The following is a 23,327-nucleotide window of genomic DNA, read 5'->3' on the forward strand; positions in this document are numbered from 1 at the left end:
TCAGCTCTGAAACTCTACTTGGACATCCTCAACAAAGAGTTAAGTGGAGCTTGCTGGGACCTCAGACTTTCAGTTGACTTGTCTTAACTTTCCTCAATGAAGGCCCTCTAAATACTTCTGACAGACATCCTGAAATTAATGTGTAGAAGAGTATGTTAATCTAAGTACCCGTATCCGGTTTCAGCCCTGCAGATCATGTTTAGTCTTCTACAGCACTCATTCACATAGAAGGAATGGATAAAACAACTGAACTGATTTACTACTTAAGGTGGGGTGGTTTTATCTATTTATCTATTTTTTAATGAACTGATGTGTAAAACCTTACATCTGTGTCTTCAGAAGGCAACAGTGGAGAAAAGCTGTAAAGTATCTTTGAAGACAAAAAGAAAAGCAAATAAACTTAAACACGTCATCAGGTAGGATTTCAGTATTTAGAAATGAGAAACAGGTAAATGGAAATAAGGATGAAGAATTTTCTTCTTGAGCTACAGAAAGATCATCCAGAGCACCTTCCCTGGATGGCTCTAGTAAGCGGTATTTAATGGGAGCAGGAAAAGTAGAGCACTAAAAACTTTATAATACACCTCTGGGCTTACTTGTAAGCTTTCATTATCCAGGCTCTTAACTACTACTACTCTTAGAAGTCTAGAGATGCTTAATAAGAGAATTGTGGTTAACACTGTTTTATTGATTTTCTAGTTTGTTCCATTACTACAGATCTGTGTATTTAAAAAGAAAAATAAGTTCTTTTGTTCCTAAACTTTGCCCAATGCTAAAGGTGGATGTAGAGTAATTTAATAAACAAGATACAGGATTTCTAGAGGTGATGTCATCTTTAAAGCCAACATAGGGGATCGCTACTGCAGGGCCAGGTATCCTAGTATATTCTAAAATCTACACAGAATGACAGCACACATTTTTGTGTAACACAGTGGGTTTGGGATTTGATATTAAGGTCTTCTTGTGAAAGACATCTTCCAATGACCATCTGCAACTAGCAAAGTCCTTTCTGAGGGGTTTGCAACAACTTGCACAGACTTCACTACTGGTCTTTGACCACCTCCAACATTAATAAGTTAGTTTTACTTAAAACACAACACAAAAGCACAAGATAATACTGCAAATAAAATAAATTTAGGGTTATTTTTTTGTTCAAATATACTTTAATAGCAGATTCATTTGGATTTTAAAATGTTCGACTTGGTTGCTCTAACACTACCTGAAAAACACCAAACCCACATGAGAACTGGCAGCAGATAACAGCAGATAATAGACTAACAGCCCTGCCAAGGACTTGGGGCTATTGGTGGATGAAAAACTGAACATGAGCTGGCAATGTGCACTCACAGTCCAGAAGACCAACCATGTCCTGGGTTGCATCAAAAGAACCGTGGCCAGCAGTTCAAGGGAAGTGATTCTGCCCTTCTACTCCACTCTGGCGGGATGCCACCTGTAATCCTGCATTAATTTCTGGAGTCCTCAGCACGGGAAGGATATAGGTCTGTTGAAGTGGGTCCAGGAGGGCCATGAAAGTTATCAGAGGGATGGAGCACCTCTCCTGTGAAGAAAGGCTTAAGAGAGTTGGGGTTGTTCAGCCTGGACAAGAGAAAGCTCTGGGGAGACCTGACCGCACCCTTTCAATATATAAGGGGAGGTTAAAGAAAGGCACAAAGAGATCTTTTACGAGGGCATGTAGTGATAGGACAAGGGACAACGGTTTTAAACTGAAATAGGGTAGATTTAGATTAAGTATAATAAAGAATTTCTTCACTAAGAGGGCAGTGAGGCACTGAAACAGGTTTTCCAGAGAAGCTGTGGATGACCCATCACTGGAAGTGTTCAAGGACATGCTGGATGGGGCTTTGATCTAGTGGAACGTGTCCTTGCCCATAGCAGGGGATTGGACTAGATGATCTATAAAGGTCCTTTCCAATTCAAAGCATTTTTGATTCCGTAACAATTTTATTCATACAATATTCTCAGTAATGTGCAAGTTTGGTGTTGTAAAGCTGAAGTTAATCTTAGAATGCACTAAAGTTTGTGCTTCACTACAGTAGCCTCACAACTGATATGATCATCTCTTCCTCTTGATATCCTTGAAAACACTTATCAGAAGTATTTTATTTCTTATTTTAAAGAGAAAAAAAATCAGGTTAAGATTGCTTAACTTTTATTCCAGGGACTAACCTTAATAGTGATACTTCATTTCATTTCAAAGCATGAAGTATTTATGACTCATTCTAATTTACATACATTTTCTTATTTTATTATGAAAATGGCAATCTTCCTTTGCAGAGACATATAGAACATGGTCTCTCTTATTATGTGGAGTAACATTTAATAGCCCTTAGCTGTAACTTGGGACTGTGACAAAATGTGCTGAAGATGAGTCATCTTCATTCATTTATTCTGCAATACGAAGAATTCATGAATGAGTGATCTGCAGTAATTCACTTACTGCAAAGGGAGCCCATTCATACATTTCGAACCTGGTTTTCTGAATCACTGCATTGTAGTTGATTATTTCTCTTTAAAAGAAGAAAATATTGGCTTAAGGAAAGTTTCCACAGAAGTCTGAGTATATGTGAAAACAGTTTCATAGCTTTAAAAGAGCTCTTCTCAAAACAAACATTTTGGTCTAACACATGGATACACAGACAGATCTCTTCCTATCTGTCTAGCAAGAAGAGCACAGTGTCTTTGGAAAGTAAGAAACTGATAAATGGTTTAAATTGAAGTTGCATCGAGAAGGGGCAGAAGTCATCACTATCAGACAAACCAGTATGCAGCCAAAGAAAATATTTTATAAAAGCAGAAAAGTGGCCATTGGCATACAGGAGAGCTCATCTGAAGCTGTATTTAAATCAAAATACACATAACAGAAAAGCAACTCAGATCCAAGATTGCTAAACACAGTAACATAAAGAAGCCATACTTCTTATTTTACAGAAATATAAATCTAAAAAACACCAAGGATAATATACACAAATTAATTTATGTCACCAAACCTCTGCCAAAATAAAGGAATGGGATTCACCAAGGAGGAAAAATCCCTTCACCACCACTGCTCTTTTGCCAGCCTTAAAGAGATTTCAAACGAGGAAATAACCTAAGAGCCTTTTCACCCAATCTTAACTGCCATGGAAGAGGCCTGCATTAAGAAGCCACTTCTCACTTATTGCAGATCCAAACCGGTCAAAGCTTTACTGATCATCTAGGAGAGCTAATGCTAAATCAGTACAGAGGCCTGGGTACAAATGCAGCATTTCCTTCAGAAGCCTAGCTCACAGAAAAAGCCTAGTGTGCTTCTCCATTAATTGGTTCTTCAAGTTTTCATTACTTCATTGATTCAGGGACAGCTCTAAAGCAGTCACTTTATTCACATGTCTCCTTTCTCCTGGAGAGACACTGACTCTCCTTGTTTTCAGGTTGAGAATTTTTACTCTGTACATAGAGTATCCAAGATAAGGTTAGTCCTCTTTACAAACAAAATAGCTTTGGCAAGAGCAGCACAAAGACTGATGGACCATCTCAATGTTTCAAACAGACAGGGCTATGATTTAAGAAAATACAATTAACATTATGGTTAGATTTATAAACATCCACATTGACTTCAGCAGACAGCACAATCTCAAGGTGTACTGACCATCAATAAAGCACAAGAAAGATCTAGAATTATCCAGGGAACAGTGGCTTACAAAATCATTCAAACTAGTGTATCTGCATATCTGCACTTCTGTTGGGGATCCATCCAGAAGCAGCTCACTACCTCTCAACTTCCATTCTTTCATTTTCATATTATACTTGAATAATTTAAATTTAAACATATGCCCATGCAATTGCCTTGCAAGATCCTGAATTAACTTTTTATTATTTTCATCTTTGGTCAATTCCAAATTCTTATTACCCTTTTTAATCTCAATATTTCTCTTCTTCTTTGAATATCTTTCAGTAAGACTTTAGTCCAAAGAGACAATGTAATTGTTATCCAACATTTTCCTAAGTATAAATTAGAATACAGATGTAGAAAAACAGTCCTTGAAAATTTTCTGTACTTAAAAAAAACCTGTACTATGTTCAACATTGAACATGAGTCCTCGTTCTTCGTAGAACATTGCATGTCTCACAAAATATGAAGTAAATGAAGTTCTCAGAACCAGTTCATTCTAGAAAGCAAATGTCAGAAACGAAGAAATATCTGGTGGTCACTTACCATTCTATTACAAGTAAGTGCGTGCTGTGAATCATACAAGTAAGCTTCACTAGCCTCATTTCGAAAGGGATAAGGGAATGCTTTAATCAAGAAGTAAATGCATTTCATGAAAAATCTTTGCTGGTATTAATTCTTCTCCTGCAGGTGGAGATTCTGAGTGTGATGCCAGACAAAACCATATTAATTGCAATGTGCAATATATTTGTTGTACATAATTACGATTTTTCTGTGGGCAATACATGCTGTGGTTTTGCAAAGTAGTATTCAGATATACATTTTTAATGTATGTAATACTATGTCTTTTTACATAGAAAAAGCTAAATATGCATTCTTTGCAGAGACTTTTAAGTCAATACAGTCAGAAAAGAGTATAAGTATAGGTGAATGTTTACAGGAAAAAATGAGTTGGAAAAAGTATTAAGGAACATTATAATGACTGAATTAACTTCCCTCTAATTCCACCTCCATCTTCGCTTTCTCTGTGCCTTTTTAAAAATAAGCATCTCTGCACATTTATGAGTTTTCCTTCAAATCATACTCATTATGTACTTCCACATCTTTAACTTTGATCTGACCTAATAACCGAGTGCGTACAGTGAGGAAAAAAACAAGGAACTGATGCGAAACTTGCTCTCTTTAGTCAGCTCAATATAGCCTCCTGTGGCTGTAACCCATTTTGCAGACTGGTCATTCATTTTGTAGCCAAGTCAAGGGCAAACTATGTTTGAGAAGTTGTGGCAGAGCAAAAAGGACCAGCAGTACCAAACTGCTTTCTACAGTGCACACTGTCTGAAATTGTTCACTTTACGCAATTCTATGCACAGAAAACAGGAAAGCAGACATTCTTCATTAGTTGCAGAACATACAAGGCACAAAGGTGAGCATCAGTGACTAAGAAAATTTCTCCTTTAAGCCAGACAGAACCAACAAGCCAAATGGTAGAAAGATCCATTGGCACAGCACTCAAAAAACACAGGAATGTCTCTGGACTGGCAAGACAGACCAGAAAAGCAACATTCATAAGATCATGTGCAACTCAGACTCTGTTCTAAGACTAGTGAGTGTACAGATATTAAAAACGTCTATGCCCTTTGTTTTACTACCAATTATAAGTTGTATTTTCATGTCCTGGAAGGGGGAAGGACAAGGAGAACATTTATATGACAGGAGGTCTGCAAAAGCTGTGGAACTGATTTGGGATGTTGGTTCCTAGTTTGCCAGTGCCACTTTTCTGAAAAGTTGTGCAAACCGTACCCGAGCTTACACTTAGTGAGACCCAGGAACAATTCTCTAATAACTGCTCATGCTCACTTTCATATTTAAAGCATGAAGAAATCAGCAGCTGAATCAAATCACAATAGTGAGCTGCTTACTTGGAAAGCAAGAGAGGCCAGGCAAGGATAAAAGCTGTACCATGAAAGGTTAGAATCGTATCTATAAAGATATAATCTCAGTATTTTTACAGTTCATCATGAACTTCCTGCTTTCAAGTTGATCACGCAAGCAAAGTGTCAGTTCATCTCCCACCACCCACAAGGCCATCTGATAAGTCAAAATTAAAACAAAAAATGCAATGCATGCCATTCTCCTCAACCTTTTGTGCAACAGAAGTGCACCTTACCTGTTCTTTAACTCACAAGTCAAAAATCACTGCATTCCCCTCAGATATTGACCAGTAAATATTACACAGTTATGTTTCAAATAAACCCTACAGAACTGTGAGCTGCAACACTGACCCATTTGTGGCTCAAAGGAAGCAACAATACTATGCAACCAGCACACAAGTTTTGAAAAATAGTGCTAACGGACATGTAAACAATTACAATCCTCCTTTGTAGCTAAAGGACCTGCCTAAGACACTGGAAACCAGACTTTTCATCTGGGGGAAAAGGAGCTGGAAAATACTTCCTTCAGATTCCCAGAACAGCATCTGTTGAAGCTAGGCTAACATCCAGAAAAAAAATGAAGGCAGGATTCACTGGTCCAGAAGATAACAAGCAAATAAGTGACCCCATAGTTGAATCTAGATCCTCTCTCATAACACAGTTAAGTGGGATCCTAAACAGCAACAGTATCTGACTGCTTATTTCTGGCAGATGTACATAGGCTTAATGGGTGGTTATTTTCATTCAAAATAGAAAACAACGTCCAAACTGACCACTGCGTCCTGGGATGCTACATTTAGATGAAGCACTTGTATTTCAAAGCTGCACTTGCTTTGAAAGAACTCAGAAAGGATATAATTTGGACCCTAGAGACAATAGAAAACTAGCAGTAGGTAACAGAAAGCTACTGTCGAGATGAGCAAACAATGCCACATGACAGCAAATAAATAAAAAAATAAACTCAAACCAAATTAACAACTGTAGCTATTAATTTGAGGTCTGCATAATAAATGAGGTTAGTCAAAAGTTACTACAACAGTACTTCTGTTTACTGAAAAATATTCTCCCTTTTCTCTCCCCAAGAAATTTAATTTCATTGGATAAAAGAAAAAGTACTTTATGGTAGCAAAATCTAAATACAATGATCCTTAGAACCTAATCTTTCAGGTCTTTCCATAGGTCTCATACTTTCAACACCACAAATCACTTGAGGAAGGTGCAGGCTCAGGAAATATTAAAATAAATTTATCCTCTTTACCTGTAATGCACTGAAACTGTCCATCTTCTCTTCTTATCGTAAACGCTTCCCCTGGATTAACGTGCACAAGAATAACCTTAAAAATAAAAGAGTGTTCACAACCATTACAGAGGAATATGTTACAGAATTCTAGTAAGTGTAAAAAAAAAAAAAAAGAAGGAAGTTCTACTGAGAAAATCAACTTTTTTTTTCTGGTTAGTAAATACATTATTTTTCCCTTCACACTGCTTGCTTGCTCCCTTCATCGTACAGAGAAGAAGAGATAAGAGCAAGAACAAGTACCAATACTTTAAACAAAATATTTTTCAAAGAACAAAGGAGAGAATAACAACTGAGGAAAAACAGTACCTGTATTTTATTTTCTTGATTGCTCAGTATAATTAAAAAGGTATTTGTACAGCTTAAATTACTTCAACAAATTATATTAACTTCAACATTAATCAAACTACTACATAAAGTTTCAGAAGGAAGTGTAGATTCCCAGTGTTTGAATTTTCATAACCACTTGGCAAACAGTTTTCAACATAAGGGAAATACTGTGTGTCATTTCCTTCTTTACATGATCCAAGTATGTTTGTACGTTCATTAATGATAAAACATTATTAGAAGTCATCACCAGATGCACAGCACGAAACAATGTGTATAGTTATATTTGTGGAAGGCTGTTTATCCTTATTTTGTAAACCCAAGCAATGCAGAATTGATTGCAAAGTACAGTTATCAGCCAAAATAAACAAAGGAAGTCTGACATGAACCAAAGCAGAAGCCTGTTACCATTTTAGACTTCTGTATTCTCATTTGAAATGTGTCTTTCTGTGAGAAAAAAGTTTGTAACCATGAAGAATCAAGCTAAAAATATGGACAAAGGAAAAAAAGAGAAGAAGTGCATTTCATAATTTCCTTTCGGGACACATCTTTCTGAAGTCTCACTTGCACATGTCTGAATAGAGTGTACGTCCTTCTCCTGCCAAGAACCAGAGATACGCAGATCTTTATACACACAACTTTATGACCAAAAATTTACTCTGTTAAATTCCCAAAAGAAAATAAAATTTGTCTTGTTTACAGAAACAGGTAACAGAAAACTTGTGTGTTACTCATTTTAGGAATACCAGAGAGAAAGGAAAAAGTGAGAAAAAAACAGAAAACATACAAATTCTGGCAGAGCGACTTTATGAATTCATGAAAAAATGGCAAGTTCTACCCTAACATAGCTGCAACTTCAATGAGATTTGATGGATATTCATGTTTTCAAACCTGGGCCATGTGATTCAATACTGAATCAGCTCAATTTTGAGCATGCATTTTAAAAATACTACTATTAAGTTATTTCATGTGATACAGTGCTGTTACTGGAAAAAGGTATCTCCAGAAGCTTTAGCTCCTGAGGAAAAAAACCCAATAAATTATACCGCAATTTACATTTTATCATGCTAATAAATTTTCCAGATCTTCTAAAATGTGTCTGAATATAAACTTCAGTAGGAGTTAGTATTCACAACATAATCCAAACTTAGAAACGAGGTTTTTAGACATGAACTTCCCCAAGCAGGCATAACTTTTTGAAGACATATTTCATTGATTTACTTTCTCCTACCTGCTACAATTGAAAGTTTTAGCTTGAAATTTAGACTGGAATAAAACTACCTAAAAGCTTCATAGGCATCTTTCCATCTCTTTTATTTGAGTTGGATAACCACAATCGCCCAAGGCTTTTGACTGATTTAGTATGCTCCGAGTCCTGTGAGGAGCCATCCTGGCTGCAACTGACATGCCAATCTGTACAATATTCAGTTGAATATTCTTGGCCTCCACTGTATAAACTATAAGAAGTAGAAAATGTAGAAAGCCCTCAAGTTTTAGGATAATGGTTAGTACAATTCCCTTGATTTCTACTTTTAAAGGAACAAGCAATGAGGGATGACTGCTATTCCTGCATTGTTCCCATGTTTTCCGTGTCAGTGCCTGAGGCTGGTAACCTGGGAAATAAAGTTGCCTTGGGAACCTGCTGGTTTTCCTCCCCCAGACCTCTGCTTGCAGGACATATCAACTGAAGGCTCCAGCTCACACAGTGGATCTGAGCATGGGAATACATACACTGGCCAAAACCAGCAAGTGGGCCCTACATCTCCTGATTTCCTTTGTAACGGTTTCTCTGGTGTGAGAATCTTTGCTGTTCACCTCCCAGCTAGCCTGAGAAGGCAGGGGCTTAGCACGCCAGCCACAGTATAGCACGGTGAGAGGGGGCACTGCACAGCAGCAACTATGACATTAGGCACCAAACATCCTGAAGGGGTCCAGCACCACTCCTGATGCTCATGATAGCATCAGATCTTCACATCCCTCAGGACACCCAATTTCCACTCAAAAGGGTGGGGGTATCACCAGGTTAATACAATTTAATTAGATACTCAGTTCCCAGGAGCAGGAAAATGAGCTTTTTTAATCAATGAACTATGAAGACTACTTGATACCTCACTGTATTTATTTCACTGGTTCCCACTTTCAGTTTTGCTTTTACATTGTGCATTCACAGTTGAATTGTACAACCATTTCAAGATAGGCTGTATTTGTTGCCAAGTGTGCCAAAAGAGAGTCTGAATCTGGGCTGAAGTAATTTCAGAAGTTTGAAGTTCTGCTGGCTTCAAAAGTCTATGTTTTGGGGTAACGTGTGTCAGCGTCACCAGCTCTGGTTGCTGGATCAGCCTTATCATCGCCAAACCCTACAGAGTGATCACCGCTTAGAAAAGGTCATTTTTGACACTCACCACTTCAGTAGATGCAATTTGAAATAAGAAAAATTAAAGCAATACACACACACAGAGAGACTGACTCTTTCTGGTCAGAAAAGATGTTACTGAAGACAGACAATCATTCACAGGGATTCCCTCTTATCCAATGGAAGTCTACTGCACATAAAAGATGCAAGAAAATTTCTTTAAAGGAAAAGGTAAAATGGATCTTTCACAGCATCATGCATTAGGTAAACAAAATACACAGCTCTTTCATCTCATTTCAGGTGGCTTTGTGCAGGCTTGCACATCTTATTGTCCAATGTGCTGTTTCACGAACCCTGCCATCAGTACCTATGAAAATCAAGGCCCTTCTCCTTCACATTGAGTATTCCAGAACTCGATCTCCTCCTTCTTGTGGCCAAATCATTCACTAGCTGGAACTAAGTGAAAAGCTTTGGAAAAATGGTTCAGCCTCTCTTCCCATGCCTCAATCTTTCTGTGACAAATCCTGTTGGTTCACAGTGCCTAAAGTTCCGCTATCTGAAGGGTAACATGCATTATTCTATTTAGGTTTCTACTGTCCCCTCCTTTAAGATAACTATGATAACCTGAAGAAACTCAGATGTGTCAGTCTCGGTGGAAGACACATTAACACAGCCACTTTTCAAATGCTATTTCTCTTTGTAAATCAACAAAACACTAATGAAGGGCTTCACAAGCTTAACAAAATAATGTGAACTTAAGACACTGAGGCCTTAATACAAGCTCTAGAAACCTACAAGAGCTTTTAAAGCATGACCAACTATAACAGAACCTAATAAAATTTAAAAGTGTAATTTCTCAATGCTAAGACAACTTTGACTCAACATATTTTTGTCTCAAGTTCAAAATATGTTAAGGAATTGTTATTAAGAAGTGGGAGTATTAGGTCAACAACTAGTTTTGTCTAATTTCCACTGAGACTACAAATCATTTCCTTTAAACATTTAATGATGATCCACATGACCTCAATACAGTTCTTGATAATAAACAGTACAGAATCTCTTTCCAGAGACTAGCATACAAGTTGACAATACCAGACTACGGCTATATAATTATCCTAAAAACAGTTCTTGCATAAATAAAACAAAATAACCATCCCATATGACTAAAGTTTGAAATACTTGAAACACAGTTATCAAAGACTGTCAGTTTTAACAGTGAAATTTCACTTAATTTATTCTACAAAAGATATTTTAGAAGATAAACCCAAATCAAATAATGAACATGCATAAATACAACTGTGTAGTAGTTTAACTAAATAGCTATGGATCATAGAGGTTTCCCCTTAGCACAGTATTAAAAGCTAAATCCATCTTAAAAACATAGGAAGGCATTGCAAGAAGGAACAGTATTCATTAAACCCCCTTCTTAGAATGGAATACATGACTTTTTTTCCTGATTTTAAAACATTCCCTGCCCATCGTAAGGGGGTCGGAACTAGATGATCTTTAAGACCCCTTCTAACCCAAACTATTCTATGGTTTACTTCATTGCCAATCTACTGTCAGTTCAAGATACATAGGTCAGATTGGGAAAGACCAGCTTCATATCAAAACTGAGTCATGCCACATATTAGAAAGCTTAACAAGTTTTTCCTGAAATTGCTGTTTAAACTTGGGCAGTTGCTCAAGCCAAATAAGGACAAAAATGTCCTCATGGCCTGGGTGAGCAGTCTATCTAGCCCTGTCCTTTGTCTCCAATATATCAATCAGAGATACTATTTAGGGAGAAGCAAGCGAACCAGGCCACTCTCCGCAGTCCACCTCTGTCACTGTCCATGAGTTTGCCTAAACTCTTCGAGCTTGCTTACACTTTGAATTACCTCCACAACCTCTAAGGGCAGCAAGTTCCCAAAGTTCACTTTTCAGCCATTTTAGAATAATTTCCTACTAGTTAAATGCCCCTCCTTCCTGAGTAAATTTTATCCACCTACTTCATATTTTTCTAAGCTTAGAATAGAACAGCCCTGGAGGTGTTCAAAGCCAGGTTGGATGGGGCCTTGGGCAGCCTAATCTAGTGGGAAGTGTCCCTGCCCATGGCGGGGGGTTGGAACTGGATGATCTTTAAGGTCCCTTCCATCCCAAACTATTCAATGATTCTATAGCAATTTTCTCCTCCTTGTCCCTAGGCTCTGCAAACTCAGGAGCCGTAATGCTTCTATCTCTCCTAGAGAAATACTTCATCCCCCTTGACTGTGTGGTACCTAAAACCACATCTGTTATAAGCAAAATAAGTGGTGCTCGGGAACATTACCTGGGATGAAGAAGAATGTTATAGGAGTCCTAGGCATAATGCGGGCTGATACCAAAGAGCAGTCTTCTCCCAGACAATACTGCAAACTATTGTGGAGACCAATCATAACAGGCAATCTGCACACAGACACTCTTTCTGGAGAAAAAGGTAGTTTATTTGTTCCATGCCACTTAGCTTCAGTCTCTAGGAACATTCTGGAGCATGTCTGAATTACTAGTATATAAACACTGACCACCAGTAGCCTCAATAAGCATATTTTGCCTTTTTGACTGTTAAGGGACACTCTTTTAATTAGCTTTGAAAAACTATTCTTCACCTTAATCATAATTTGACCTGGTCTTATTTGATAAATACACTCTTAAAATACAACAATGCTATATAAAACTATTTTATATTTCTCTCACTGAAGAATTCCAAATTAAAATATAATTTTATTGTAGCTCAAGTAATACAATCACACCCTACAGAGACATGCAACATTGACTTGGACATACTATCAATAGATATAACACTACTTTCACAATAATTTAATCTGAAGATCTCTCATGATTTAGTTTTACTACATCTGTGTGAGTAGGATAAAACATTCTGATTTTGCATCTAAAGAATAAAAGGCAGTACAAACATTCAAAGAGGAGGATACTCAATGCTTCTTTATTCAGTAAACTCTTAGCTACCTGCAAGAGAACTACAGAGTGCTTCTGCAGACTGAACTAGCAAAGGAACTGATTGGTAGGTTTTGTTTTTCCCCCCAGTCTTATAGCTTATTTCTAACACTGATGAAATTTAATTTGATAAAAATGGCTGGAGTGAGAAAAAAAGATTGTAAGACTACGGATACAAACAACAGAGGGTGGAAGGGAAATTAAGGCAAGATGGAGCTACAGCCACCTTGACTCAGAGGGTTGCCCCCAAAAAGGGAAAACTTAAGGCCAGATGCTAACACTCATCTCTAGAAAGGTCTAGAAATAACTTTTATCAGCACAAAGCAGATGTTGCAGAAGCCAAAAAAAGATTCTCTGCGACACTTTGCTCCACCAAGATGGTCACAGCAATGTCTTTTAGAGCCAGAATGACAGGGATACAAACATACCTGATTTACGTCTTACTAATCCTCATCTTTAGGGATACAGAATACAGAGAAATATGCAGGTTAGGGTATTTCTTCATTGGAGCATAGTGAAGAATGGAATTTAAAATACCAAGTTGGCTAATCCTGCTTTGAATATGTTTGCGCACTAATTAGGGCCAAAAAGCCCATTAACTACACTGAAATAACAACCACCAATGACCCCTTGTTCTTTCAGTAAGATCTGCAATTCTACAAGCATCTCTACTTCCACTTCCATCCTACTAACAACAGTGTTGCATTAGCAGATTGCCAGGTTTCAAGATAATTTCAGCTAGCTGATAGGAAAAAAAGGCAGCATCAGACTTGTGGCTTCACAAATGCCACATTTACATTACAACATGCCGGGAAAAGTTTTCCCCGATGCTCTCAGTCACAAAAAACCCCCTGATAAATAGTCTTGCACAATTAACGGCTGCTCTCCATCAGGTGGTTAATAAGCAAGACTAAAATAAAACCTATAAACATTATTGTGAAGTACCAATACTAAAACTGGCTTCATCCTCATGAGGGCTCCAGGTGAGGTGTTAAGACATGCAACGCAGGAAAACAAAAAAGTTTAGGACTAATAAACAGGCATGCTACTTCACTCTTTTAAGGCAACGTATCTCCATAGCAGAAACTGTAAATACAATTAAGTCCAAACCATTTCTGTCCCTATGGAGGGGGAAAAAAAAGCACTAAGTAAAACCCAGAAAAGAGTCAATAAGCTCTAAAAACTAACTGAAAAAATGTCTCAAGACAAGTCTGACTTATTTTTTGCTCACCACTGTACATGTACAAAAGCAGCTCTCTGAAAAACACTTAAAGGTTAAAGAACAAGGCTCCTTCCCCCAAATACACACACATCTGGAAAATACAGCCAGCTAAGAAACAGTACCTCAAAAATATTTTCCCACTTTTATCAAATACCTGTATGCAGTGGATATGGAAGGCAAGAAAGATTTTATTTGAAAAAACTACACATGCAAATTATGAATGCTAATGTATCATACATACAGAGATAGTAATACTTTCACGTTACTGCTTAAGTTCTTGAAGCTTACATTACTCTGAAGTAAGAAAACCCACCCAAACAACAAATGATTGTGTCTAGTTGTATGCTAGATGATTTTTTAAACAGGCACAAAAGAAAATAAATCCAGAAATAAGACAGTTGCTAACCTTCTCCTTCACCATGCTCCATAAATGTACGAAGACCTACTTATTTGGGGAAATTTTTACAGATCAGATTTGAATAAGTCTTATGGAAGAGAGTCTAGCGTATTGTTACCACATAAGGATTATCTAAGTACTATACATTTAAAGCCACAGTTTAAATAACATCTGTATGTCTAAAAGGACGTGACTGTCTGAAATACAGTTTCTAACTCTAAGCCAGCACAACGTCAAGAGATTCAATTAAGATACAGTAAAATTTTGTTTACAAGTGTGGTATTCACAGCCATATTTTCAAATCCTTTGTAGCAGGTCACAAATTAGATTGCCCAAATAAATGTTTTTATACCTAAAAGCTCTTCTGTCTGCAGAAAAAAAAAATATTAGATACTGAATAGTGACATAATTTAAAAAAAAATTTTTTTAATACCTATGAGTTTATTTCTAACAAGCAAAATCTTAGCTGAAAGACTTAAACTATCATTTTAGAGCTACTGGGACACAAGAGAAATATTTTTGTATTTGCATTAAAGAAAAATCTACAGACATCAAATTCTCTCTATCTCTCTAAAATATCCTGGCTCTCAAATACATCCTTCAGTATCAAGGACTATCTGCCTTCTGAAGGGGAAAAGAAAAGGGTTAAGTTTTTTTAATCCTGACTGAGGCTAAATAAACCAAAATACATTAAATGCTTTCTCATGTGCGAAGTTGTGGCATAAACCCATGTGAGAACCGGCGCTCTACTCTCTCCACAGGCTAGCACTGTCTAGAGACACAAAGGCAAGAAACCCAAAGGAATCAGATTGAATTTCAGTGTAAAGGGATATTTGGAATCCTTCCTTATCCCCAGCCAACCCCCCCACCTCCCACTGAAGAGTAGAGGAACTGAATAGATTACTCGATATCTTATTCTAAGAGAAGTTAGTTACGCTTTGTGCGTTTACATATTTTTCCAGAATGAGTAAAATCTGGGACAAATTTTCCAAACCAAGTGAAAAGCCTCTGATTATATGTGACGAGAATGCTAGTAGATCTACCACTAAATATAGTGTAAAAAAAACCCCCATGAAATCCTTTAGCAGCAAAGCCAATTCATAGTGTGGCATACTTATTAAAACACTGAAAAATATGGGGAAGTAAGAAGGCAAGGAGAAAGTGTGTGTGTCTAAGCCAGGATGTTACACCTTAATTTTATCTGTTGCTAGTATATCTAATATAAAAAAATAAGAGTATGTTATATTACAATTGTGGTTAAAGTATACATAAATGAAATGATGATGTTAAGAGCCTGTACAACAAGAAAGATTACAATTTGAAGCAAAATAGTACAACTGAAAAGCAGAGTTCTGTTTTTCTGTCATTCTGGAGTGGTTTTGGGGGATATATGTGTTTTTGGGGGGTTGTAGGGTGTTTTGGTTTTTTTCCTCCAAACAAACTTTCTAGAAACCAAGAGGGTAAAGCGTTCCAAAACACTTCCCTTGACCTCTGAAACCATAATTTAAGGTGAATCAAAAAACAATCCATTTCTATAGTGGCTGAAACAATTTTTTTTTCCGAGATGTTTTACTAGGAAAGAGATGAAAGCTCCAGGGGCTGGGCTTAGTGTTTTCTTGGTTTTGTTTCTTATTACTCTGAAAACATTTATATTTAGCATTATATGTTTACAGGTGCTGAGTCAGTAGCAAATGATTGCCAGTAAAAATCACAAACAATGGAAAGACTTTAGCAAAATTATATTTCTAAACAGACTAGTAATCTACATCAACATAAAATGGACAGCAGTAGTTTGTCTAAAAAATATTGTAACTGAAATTAGCTCAGCAGTACTGATGAGAAGTATTTTTAGCCAGAAGGACAAAGGTAAATTCATTTTTGAACATTTCACAAATTTAGGAAAACACTGTAGCTAATTCTCTTGGTCATTCTGACTTCAAAAATTTTTAAATCACTCCACTAAACCTGTTAAGAGGGTAGTACAGACAAGCCCTTTGTAAGATGTACACTGTATCTTTAACAGTCTGTCTGCAACAAGATTAAAAAAGGGTGTATTTCTGGAAACGGGCGAATATAACACAACACAACTTCCAGGCAGAGCCACATTTATGCTCTGTCATTAGGGCACATATTCAGAACAATTACATTTTTCTCCACTAATAGTTCCAATCAAGATGATAATTAGTGACATGCTTTATCTCATAACCCATTTCAAAAGCCTTAGCACTTTGACTTACTGTTGCTCGCATCCTTTTATTTCTCTCATTCAACTGGTGCTACCACAGTGACAAAGGATGAAGGAAGATTCAACAGTCCCCACTCCGGCTGCTCCAATCTGTTCCATTCACTTAATACTGAGGTAATCTTCGGTGATGTGGTGAGCACTGGCCCCCCCTTCTTTTAACAGGGCACCTTAACCTAAACACCACGCCAGAGTATCTCCCTTTACCTTGCTCTATAGCTGTGCATCCACAAAGCATGTGGAGGCAGGATGTGAAAGGTAGGATCAATTAACAATATAGTCAGCAATACCCACCTCAAGCCTTCCTTCCTATCAAATTAGCCAACGTACAGTGAGCTTCCTGCTGTACACGAATGTATCATGTCACCATAGCAACTAAATCAACAAATAGCTGCTGCAGCATCTGCTTCTGGATCATCTAACGTCAGTCAACAGACGGTTCAGGTTTAAGAGAACAAAGCTTCCAAATATATGCCATTTTTAACTGCATTTTTAATTTAGCCTCCTGATTCCCAGATAGGATATACTAGCTTGGAATGATCCAACTTCTGACTTCATAGCTGAATCTATGATGCAGCTCATGACTTCAGTTTGCAAATAAACCGGGGGGGAGGGGGGGGGAATCCACTTTATAAGGGAATAAAAAGATACAGCAAAGAAATAATAAATTGGATTCTATTGCACTCTTTTTTAAATACTGTGTTACTCTATGCTGTGCATTTATTAAGGTGCATGAAAAGAAGTGTTTCCCAATTTTGCTTTATAATTTACATAAATGTATGCCTAAAGTAATACTAACACCAGAAATATCTTTTATTAATATTTAAGATATTTCATAAGTCTGACTAACATGGCTTCCCTCTGCTAGTCTCCACTTAAGAGCTGAACTGAAAACACCCAATATTAGTTTCTGGCAATCTCACATCTGCAGTCTTTAATCCCAAGAAAAGGAGGGACCCACTGGCATACCCTCACCTAAGGATAGACAGCTACATAGGGCAAAACATGCATCCCTCTCTTCTTGGGAGAAATTACTTCAAATTCCACACATGCATCGTTTTGATTAAACTCCTTTGTAACAACTTGGTATGTGGAACATGACAATATGAGATTACTGATTAAATGTGTTCTGAAGTATAAAAAAATTTAAAAAATTACTAGGACAGTAATGTCTTCAAAGGTAACAAGCAAGTGTTCATATATACACTTTTACATAAAGTAAAAAAAAAAATCCTACAGCCTACCTACAGAAAAGTAACTTTCTGCTAATTTAATTTCAAGTTATATTCCTAACGTTTGATCAGCATGAAATTTTTTACCCAGTAAAAGCTTGCTGGGCTCAAGGTATTAGTTATTCATATCCGGTACGATTTCATTATTGAAAACAGTTAGTTGTCAAAGTGGCTGGTTTTCCATCTATGTCTTTTGTTGCAAGGAAAATCATTACATCTAGGTTGGCTCCACAGACTGTGGCCCAGTGAATAGTGAAGACTGGACATGGACTCAAGACATGAACTCTGTTATGGTGCTTACATGGATTTGTGGATCTGTCATTTCACCTAGGCCAGTTTCCTCTGTTTGCAGGACTAGCACACAGTATTTGTATGTCCCTAGAAGCTCTTGATCAAAGAACACTGCAAGACTTGTGTTATAATTCATTAGCAGCACAGGAATTGCCAGATGGAATCATATTGGAACAGCTGACACATCAGTAATAAATGCTGAAGTAAAACACTGTCTTAAGGCTTCGGCAATTTAAAACAATTTCAGAATTTCATGGTTGTGAAGAGAGTTATTTTGAACTAATGAAAGAAGAAGAATTTTCTATCTCCATATTCTTCTAGATTTCCTAAAGACTTCCTCCCTCCCAATTTATGTTGGCTAGTAAGCAACAAACAGTTCTGAAATCTTTAGGTTGATCTCTGTACTATCCCATACCACAGCAAACAAGCTTACAACATTTCTGTGCTATCTGTAAGGAAAAGTAATGGTAGAAGTTTCTTTTTTTACCTTAAATTATCTTCTGGTTTTAGTATGAATGACGAGAAAATAGGCTTCTCATCATTATTTATGTGCCCTATAGACATTGATCTTTGTCCAAGTAACACAATGCAACACTTTTAACATGTTCTAGAATCTTCTCTTTACCACCAAGTTCATTTGAGCAAATTCCAATTTACAGGTTTCTGAAGGCTACACAACTCTCTACCCTAGCACCTTCTATTACTAACTGATAATTCAGAGGGATCTAACTGCTCCATATATGGATATTAACGCTTTCCTAATGAAGAATAGATCTGCGTAGCAAAAGCCCTTAACAAATCTTGGTTTTCAGGAACTAGGTAGGAAATCCTAATGGAATTAACTAAATATTACATAATGGGTTGCAGTAACAATTTACGTGTTTGGGATTTTGAAAAACCAAGTGCGATCCAAACTATTTCTGTTCACGCAGGTAGTAGCAGCACATCCTGAACTAAGTGAGACGAAGAAGCCTTCTTTTCAGTAGCACACTTCTAAGGCCTATGTACATTTTCAGAGGAGAGAGCATGCAATTCTGCATTATTTTTCTAAAAGGCACCTGACATAATAAAATCAGCAAATGTTTCATCCTTAGCCACTGCTACAAGATACTGTCACTGCCACTGAACATGCTAAGATGTCAGAATATTCCTAGAAGCAACTGGAAGCAGGGAGGTTCAAAAGATGACTAGACTGTTTTGTGGCATTCAAAAACTATAGATTTCAATGAGCTTTCACTACCTTTTTGTAGAAAGGCAGGTTAAAAAGAACAGAGAACTGGTGATTTTTTTTTATTCTAGCAAATAAATTGATTTATGAAAAAAATTGAAAAAATTCTTATTGCACTCATGTGTTTTCCACTTTCTCTTATTGCAAAAGATGATCAGCAGAAGGCTGATCAGTGTCAGAGGAAGAAGATGGTTTGGAGCCTTGTTTTGTAAAAATATAAAGTTTTCTGAGAAGAATTAGTAAAAGATAAACATTAAAATCTGCATCTAACGTCACAGACAAATGTTCAAGGCTTGCTAGTGTCTCTGTACAACAGCATCAATCAGTGTAAATGGTCTGTAAGTGTGTCTGTCTCATTCCTTGTTATTGAGAAATACTTACAATTATGATCTATTTGTTTCTGCTTTGCCTCTTCTCTTTTGCATTCTCAATTCTCACAGCTTGGCTTAGCGAAGTTTTATTTGTCACATTTACAGGAAACCCAATCTGTTTCATTAGCATTGACACAGTCTGCGGTTAGCAGATAGTGCACAAAAAATTAGCTATTAAAAATAATCCCACTATTTTATCCGTAAATCAGTTAAAGCAGAAACATAAGGGTAATAGAAGCAATTCAAAGAATCTGGATAATCAAGAGACAAACATTTGTGCTTCAAACTGTTAGGGTAATCCTTGTTTACAGGGAATTAGAAGGAAGCAGTGTTAGGAGCAGTCACTGAACTCTGGAACTTTCTGAGGCATCTGGTCCTGGCTAGTGGTTATGACATATCAACCTCTATAAATAAAAACTGGAAAATTTCAAATCCGGTTATTCTTATTTCATATTCTTCTCATTTGCTGTTTGGAGTCCACAAGATTTCAGCTTCACAATGCTAAGCAAAACTGGATGAGAGACAGAGCTTACACTGCACAGCAAAGCAGTAGCAAGGGCTAAGCTTTCAGCTAATACTCTGCAGGGGTCAGTCCCCTCAGCAGGCGCTTTCCCTGATCAACCCACATATTTGCAATGGTCCAAAACAGAATCAGGAAGTAAACTTTCATTTAAGTTCCACCTAAATGCACTGAAAAGTAGAAGACAGACAATTTAATTTGTGAAAACTAAGTCATTTAACAAAAACTGAACCGAAAATTACAGTTACAAAACTCCAAACCCCTAGTTGATTAAGATGCTACTATATATAGGAAAATCAAAAACCTGACCTTTAAAAGAGGAAAAAAAATATATAAAAAACTAAAATTGCTGTAAAGTGCTACATGTGGCATTATGCAAAGACAGTCCAGCACTTTCATGAGTTTTTGATCTGATTCTCAACATTTTTTAGATATTGTATTTAAATAAATTCAAAAAATTATCTTCTCTTCCTGTAATAATTCTGGCTTCTTCACAACACTTGTTGAATCAAAACACCCTTGCAAATGAAATAATAGAGCATCAAAACTGAAGATACTTTGCAGCTGTACTTCGTACTTTGCAATTCCCATGCTTTGACTACAAGCTGTACCAGCAGTTGCCATTTAAAAGACTTTTATGTCAAATAGCTATTACTTGGTGTTACCCTGTGCAAAAAGAAACCCCCAACAACAAACTTCTGAAGACTGCCTTCTCCCAGTCTCTCTGAATCTGTTGTGAAGAACTTACAGAGCGGCCACGATCAACCTTTGGCCTAAGAGCTGAACACATTATTTCAGAAACGTTATAAAGCTACAATTGATTCCTCCTCTGTAGGCTGAGCCCATTCAATCCTGATTTCCTTCACCCTTCTGAAGTACAAGAGGAGGACACAGCAAGCAGGACAGACACCGTTTCTCTCCCCTACCACCAGAAGGAGGCATGAACAGCAGGTTACTGATGGACATCTTCACCAAGCATGGGGCACTCTGTAATTTCTATAGTTGATTCAAGGGCTGAAGTAATAGATGGGAGAAAGAGATACTACCTTCTCATTTTTTAAAGAGCTCTGCTGAAGAACAACTCAAATCAAAATTTGTAATAAATATCCTTCAAAAAAATTAATTAAATATCCCTTCCTGCAATTTAATTGTAACAATGAAGAGAAAAATACAAATAAAGAAGCTGCAACTGAATTTGGACATTAGGTTTCTGAAGAGTATAGAAGATCTAAGAAACATATAAGCCATTGGTTTATAAAGTATATAGACTAAAAGAGAATTTTACATTTCCCAAGATCGCTTCCGACTCCTCAGATTCTTGCTCCGTGATATAGCAATTAAAAGCCCATAATACTTAAGACTGATGGATGGTTCTTTAACAGTTCTACCTTAAACACCACAAAAAAGGAAGTGCCAAAGGAAGAACTTTATTTCCTAGTTATTCCAAATAGCATTTCATTAAAAAAAAAAAAAAAAAAAGAAAAATTAGAATGCCAAGAGTTTCAATAGTGGCTCTAAAGTCTTCTTCCCCCCCCCCCCCCCCCCCCCGCCCCCCCTATGTTCTCTGTACATCCAGCTTTGTGCAAGTCCCGATATCACTGTATGTCAAAACACCATGTGACAACATGAACCTGAGCTGGAAGAGAAATTAAAGGCTACATCCTCAATTTGATCGGGTTGGGAAGGCTGAGTCAGTAGTGGACCAAAGGTTTGGTGGCAGAAATATCTATAAACTCAACTCTTTCTCATATACTTTCTTGTCTGCTTCCAAAAGAAAAGGGAGAAAAATTAGAGCCAAGGGCTATTCTTGCTATGGTGTGTGAATTTGAGTCTCTGTCTTCCTGGAGGATGTATTCTGGCTGCTCCATAAAGTGTATAATTCTGCAATGTGCAGACTGTTAGACACACTTTGCCCAGTTATAAATAAGGAAACCTCTCAATTACTGGGGTCAAAAACCAGGCTGCACCTAGCAGGGGATTTACTTCAAATTACTTGTTTGCAAAGCATGTAATTCTCTTATATTTTGAGAGTGGAGTTTCTGTAGTTAAAATTACAAGTTTGCAAAGCTGTTACATAGAATCACAGAAAGGTTTGGGTTGGAAGGGACCTTAAAGATCATCCAGTTCCAACCTCCTGCCATGGGCAAGGACACCTCCCACCAGACCAGGCTGACCAAGGCCCCATCCAGCCTGGCCTTCAACACCTCCAGGGATGGTAGCTTCCCTGGGCAGCCTGTGCCAGTGCCTCACCACTCTCATGGTGAAGAAATTCCTCCTTATGTCTAGCCTAAATCTGCCCATCTCCAGTTTATACCCACTCCCCCTTGTCCTATCACTACAAGGATTTGTAAAAAAGCCCCTCTCCAGCTTTCTTGTAGCCCCTTCAGGTACTGGAAGGACGCTATAAGGTCTCCTCTGAGCCTTCTCTCCTCCAGGCTGAACAACCCCAACTCTCTCAGTCTGTCCTTGTAGGGGAAGTGCTCAAACTCTCTGATCATCTTTGTAGCCCTCCTCTGGACCCGTTCCAACAACTCCATATCTTTCTTATGTTGAGGATTGCAGAAGCAGATACAATACTTCAGATGAGGTCTCACAGGAGAGGAACAGGGGCAGAATCACTTCCCTCACCCTGCTGGCCACCCTTCTTTTGATGCAGGCCAGGACACGGCCTCCTGGGCTGTGAGTGCGCATTGCCAGCTCATGACAGGCTTCTCTACAAGAAAGGTTGCAGAGAGGATCCAGGGAACTACAGGCCTGTCAGTCTGACCTCAGTGCCAGGGAAAGTCATGGAACAGGTGATCTTGAGTGCTATCATGAAGCACATGCAAGACAGCTGGGTGATCAGGCCCAGTCAACATGGGTTCATGAAAGGCAGCTCTTGCCAAACTAACCTGATCGCCTTCTATGACAAAATCACTCAACTACTGGATGGGGGAAAGGCTGTGGATGTAGTCTTCTTGGACTTCAGTAAAGCCTTTGACACAGTTTCTCACAGCATTCTGCTTCAGAAACTGTCTGCCTCTGGCCTGGACAGGCGCACACTCTCCTGGGTTGAAAACTGGTTGGATGGCCGGGCCCAGAGAGTGGTGGTCAATGGAGTTAACTCCAGCTGGAGGTCAGTTACAAATGGGGTTCCTCAGGGCTCAGTACTGGGTCCAGCTCTGTTCAATGTCTTTATCAATCACCTGAATGAAGGCATTGAGTGCACCCTCAGCAAGTTTGCAGAAGCGTGGATCTGCTGGAGGGTAGGGAGGCTCTGCAAAGGGATCTGAA

General features: G+C 37.8%; 1 protein-coding gene across 2 annotated transcripts in view; it reads right to left on the reverse strand.

Moving 5' to 3' along the window:
- The window catches only part of FNDC3A (fibronectin type III domain containing 3A), a 124,992-nt gene that overhangs the window by 76,589 nt on the left and 25,076 nt on the right, over positions 1 to 23,327 (reverse strand). For both annotated transcript variants that reach the window (XM_054058764.1, XM_054058754.1), the window contains exon 3: positions 6,857 to 6,932. In XM_054058764.1, the coding sequence (XP_053914739.1) occupies positions 6,857 to 6,932 (76 nt within the window). The remainder of the gene's footprint in view (positions 1 to 6,856; positions 6,933 to 23,327) is intronic.

The sequence above is a fragment of the Cuculus canorus genome, chromosome 1, assembly GCF_017976375.1.
Source record: "Cuculus canorus isolate bCucCan1 chromosome 1, bCucCan1.pri, whole genome shotgun sequence".
Classification (NCBI taxonomy): Eukaryota; Metazoa; Chordata; class Aves; order Cuculiformes; family Cuculidae; genus Cuculus; species Cuculus canorus.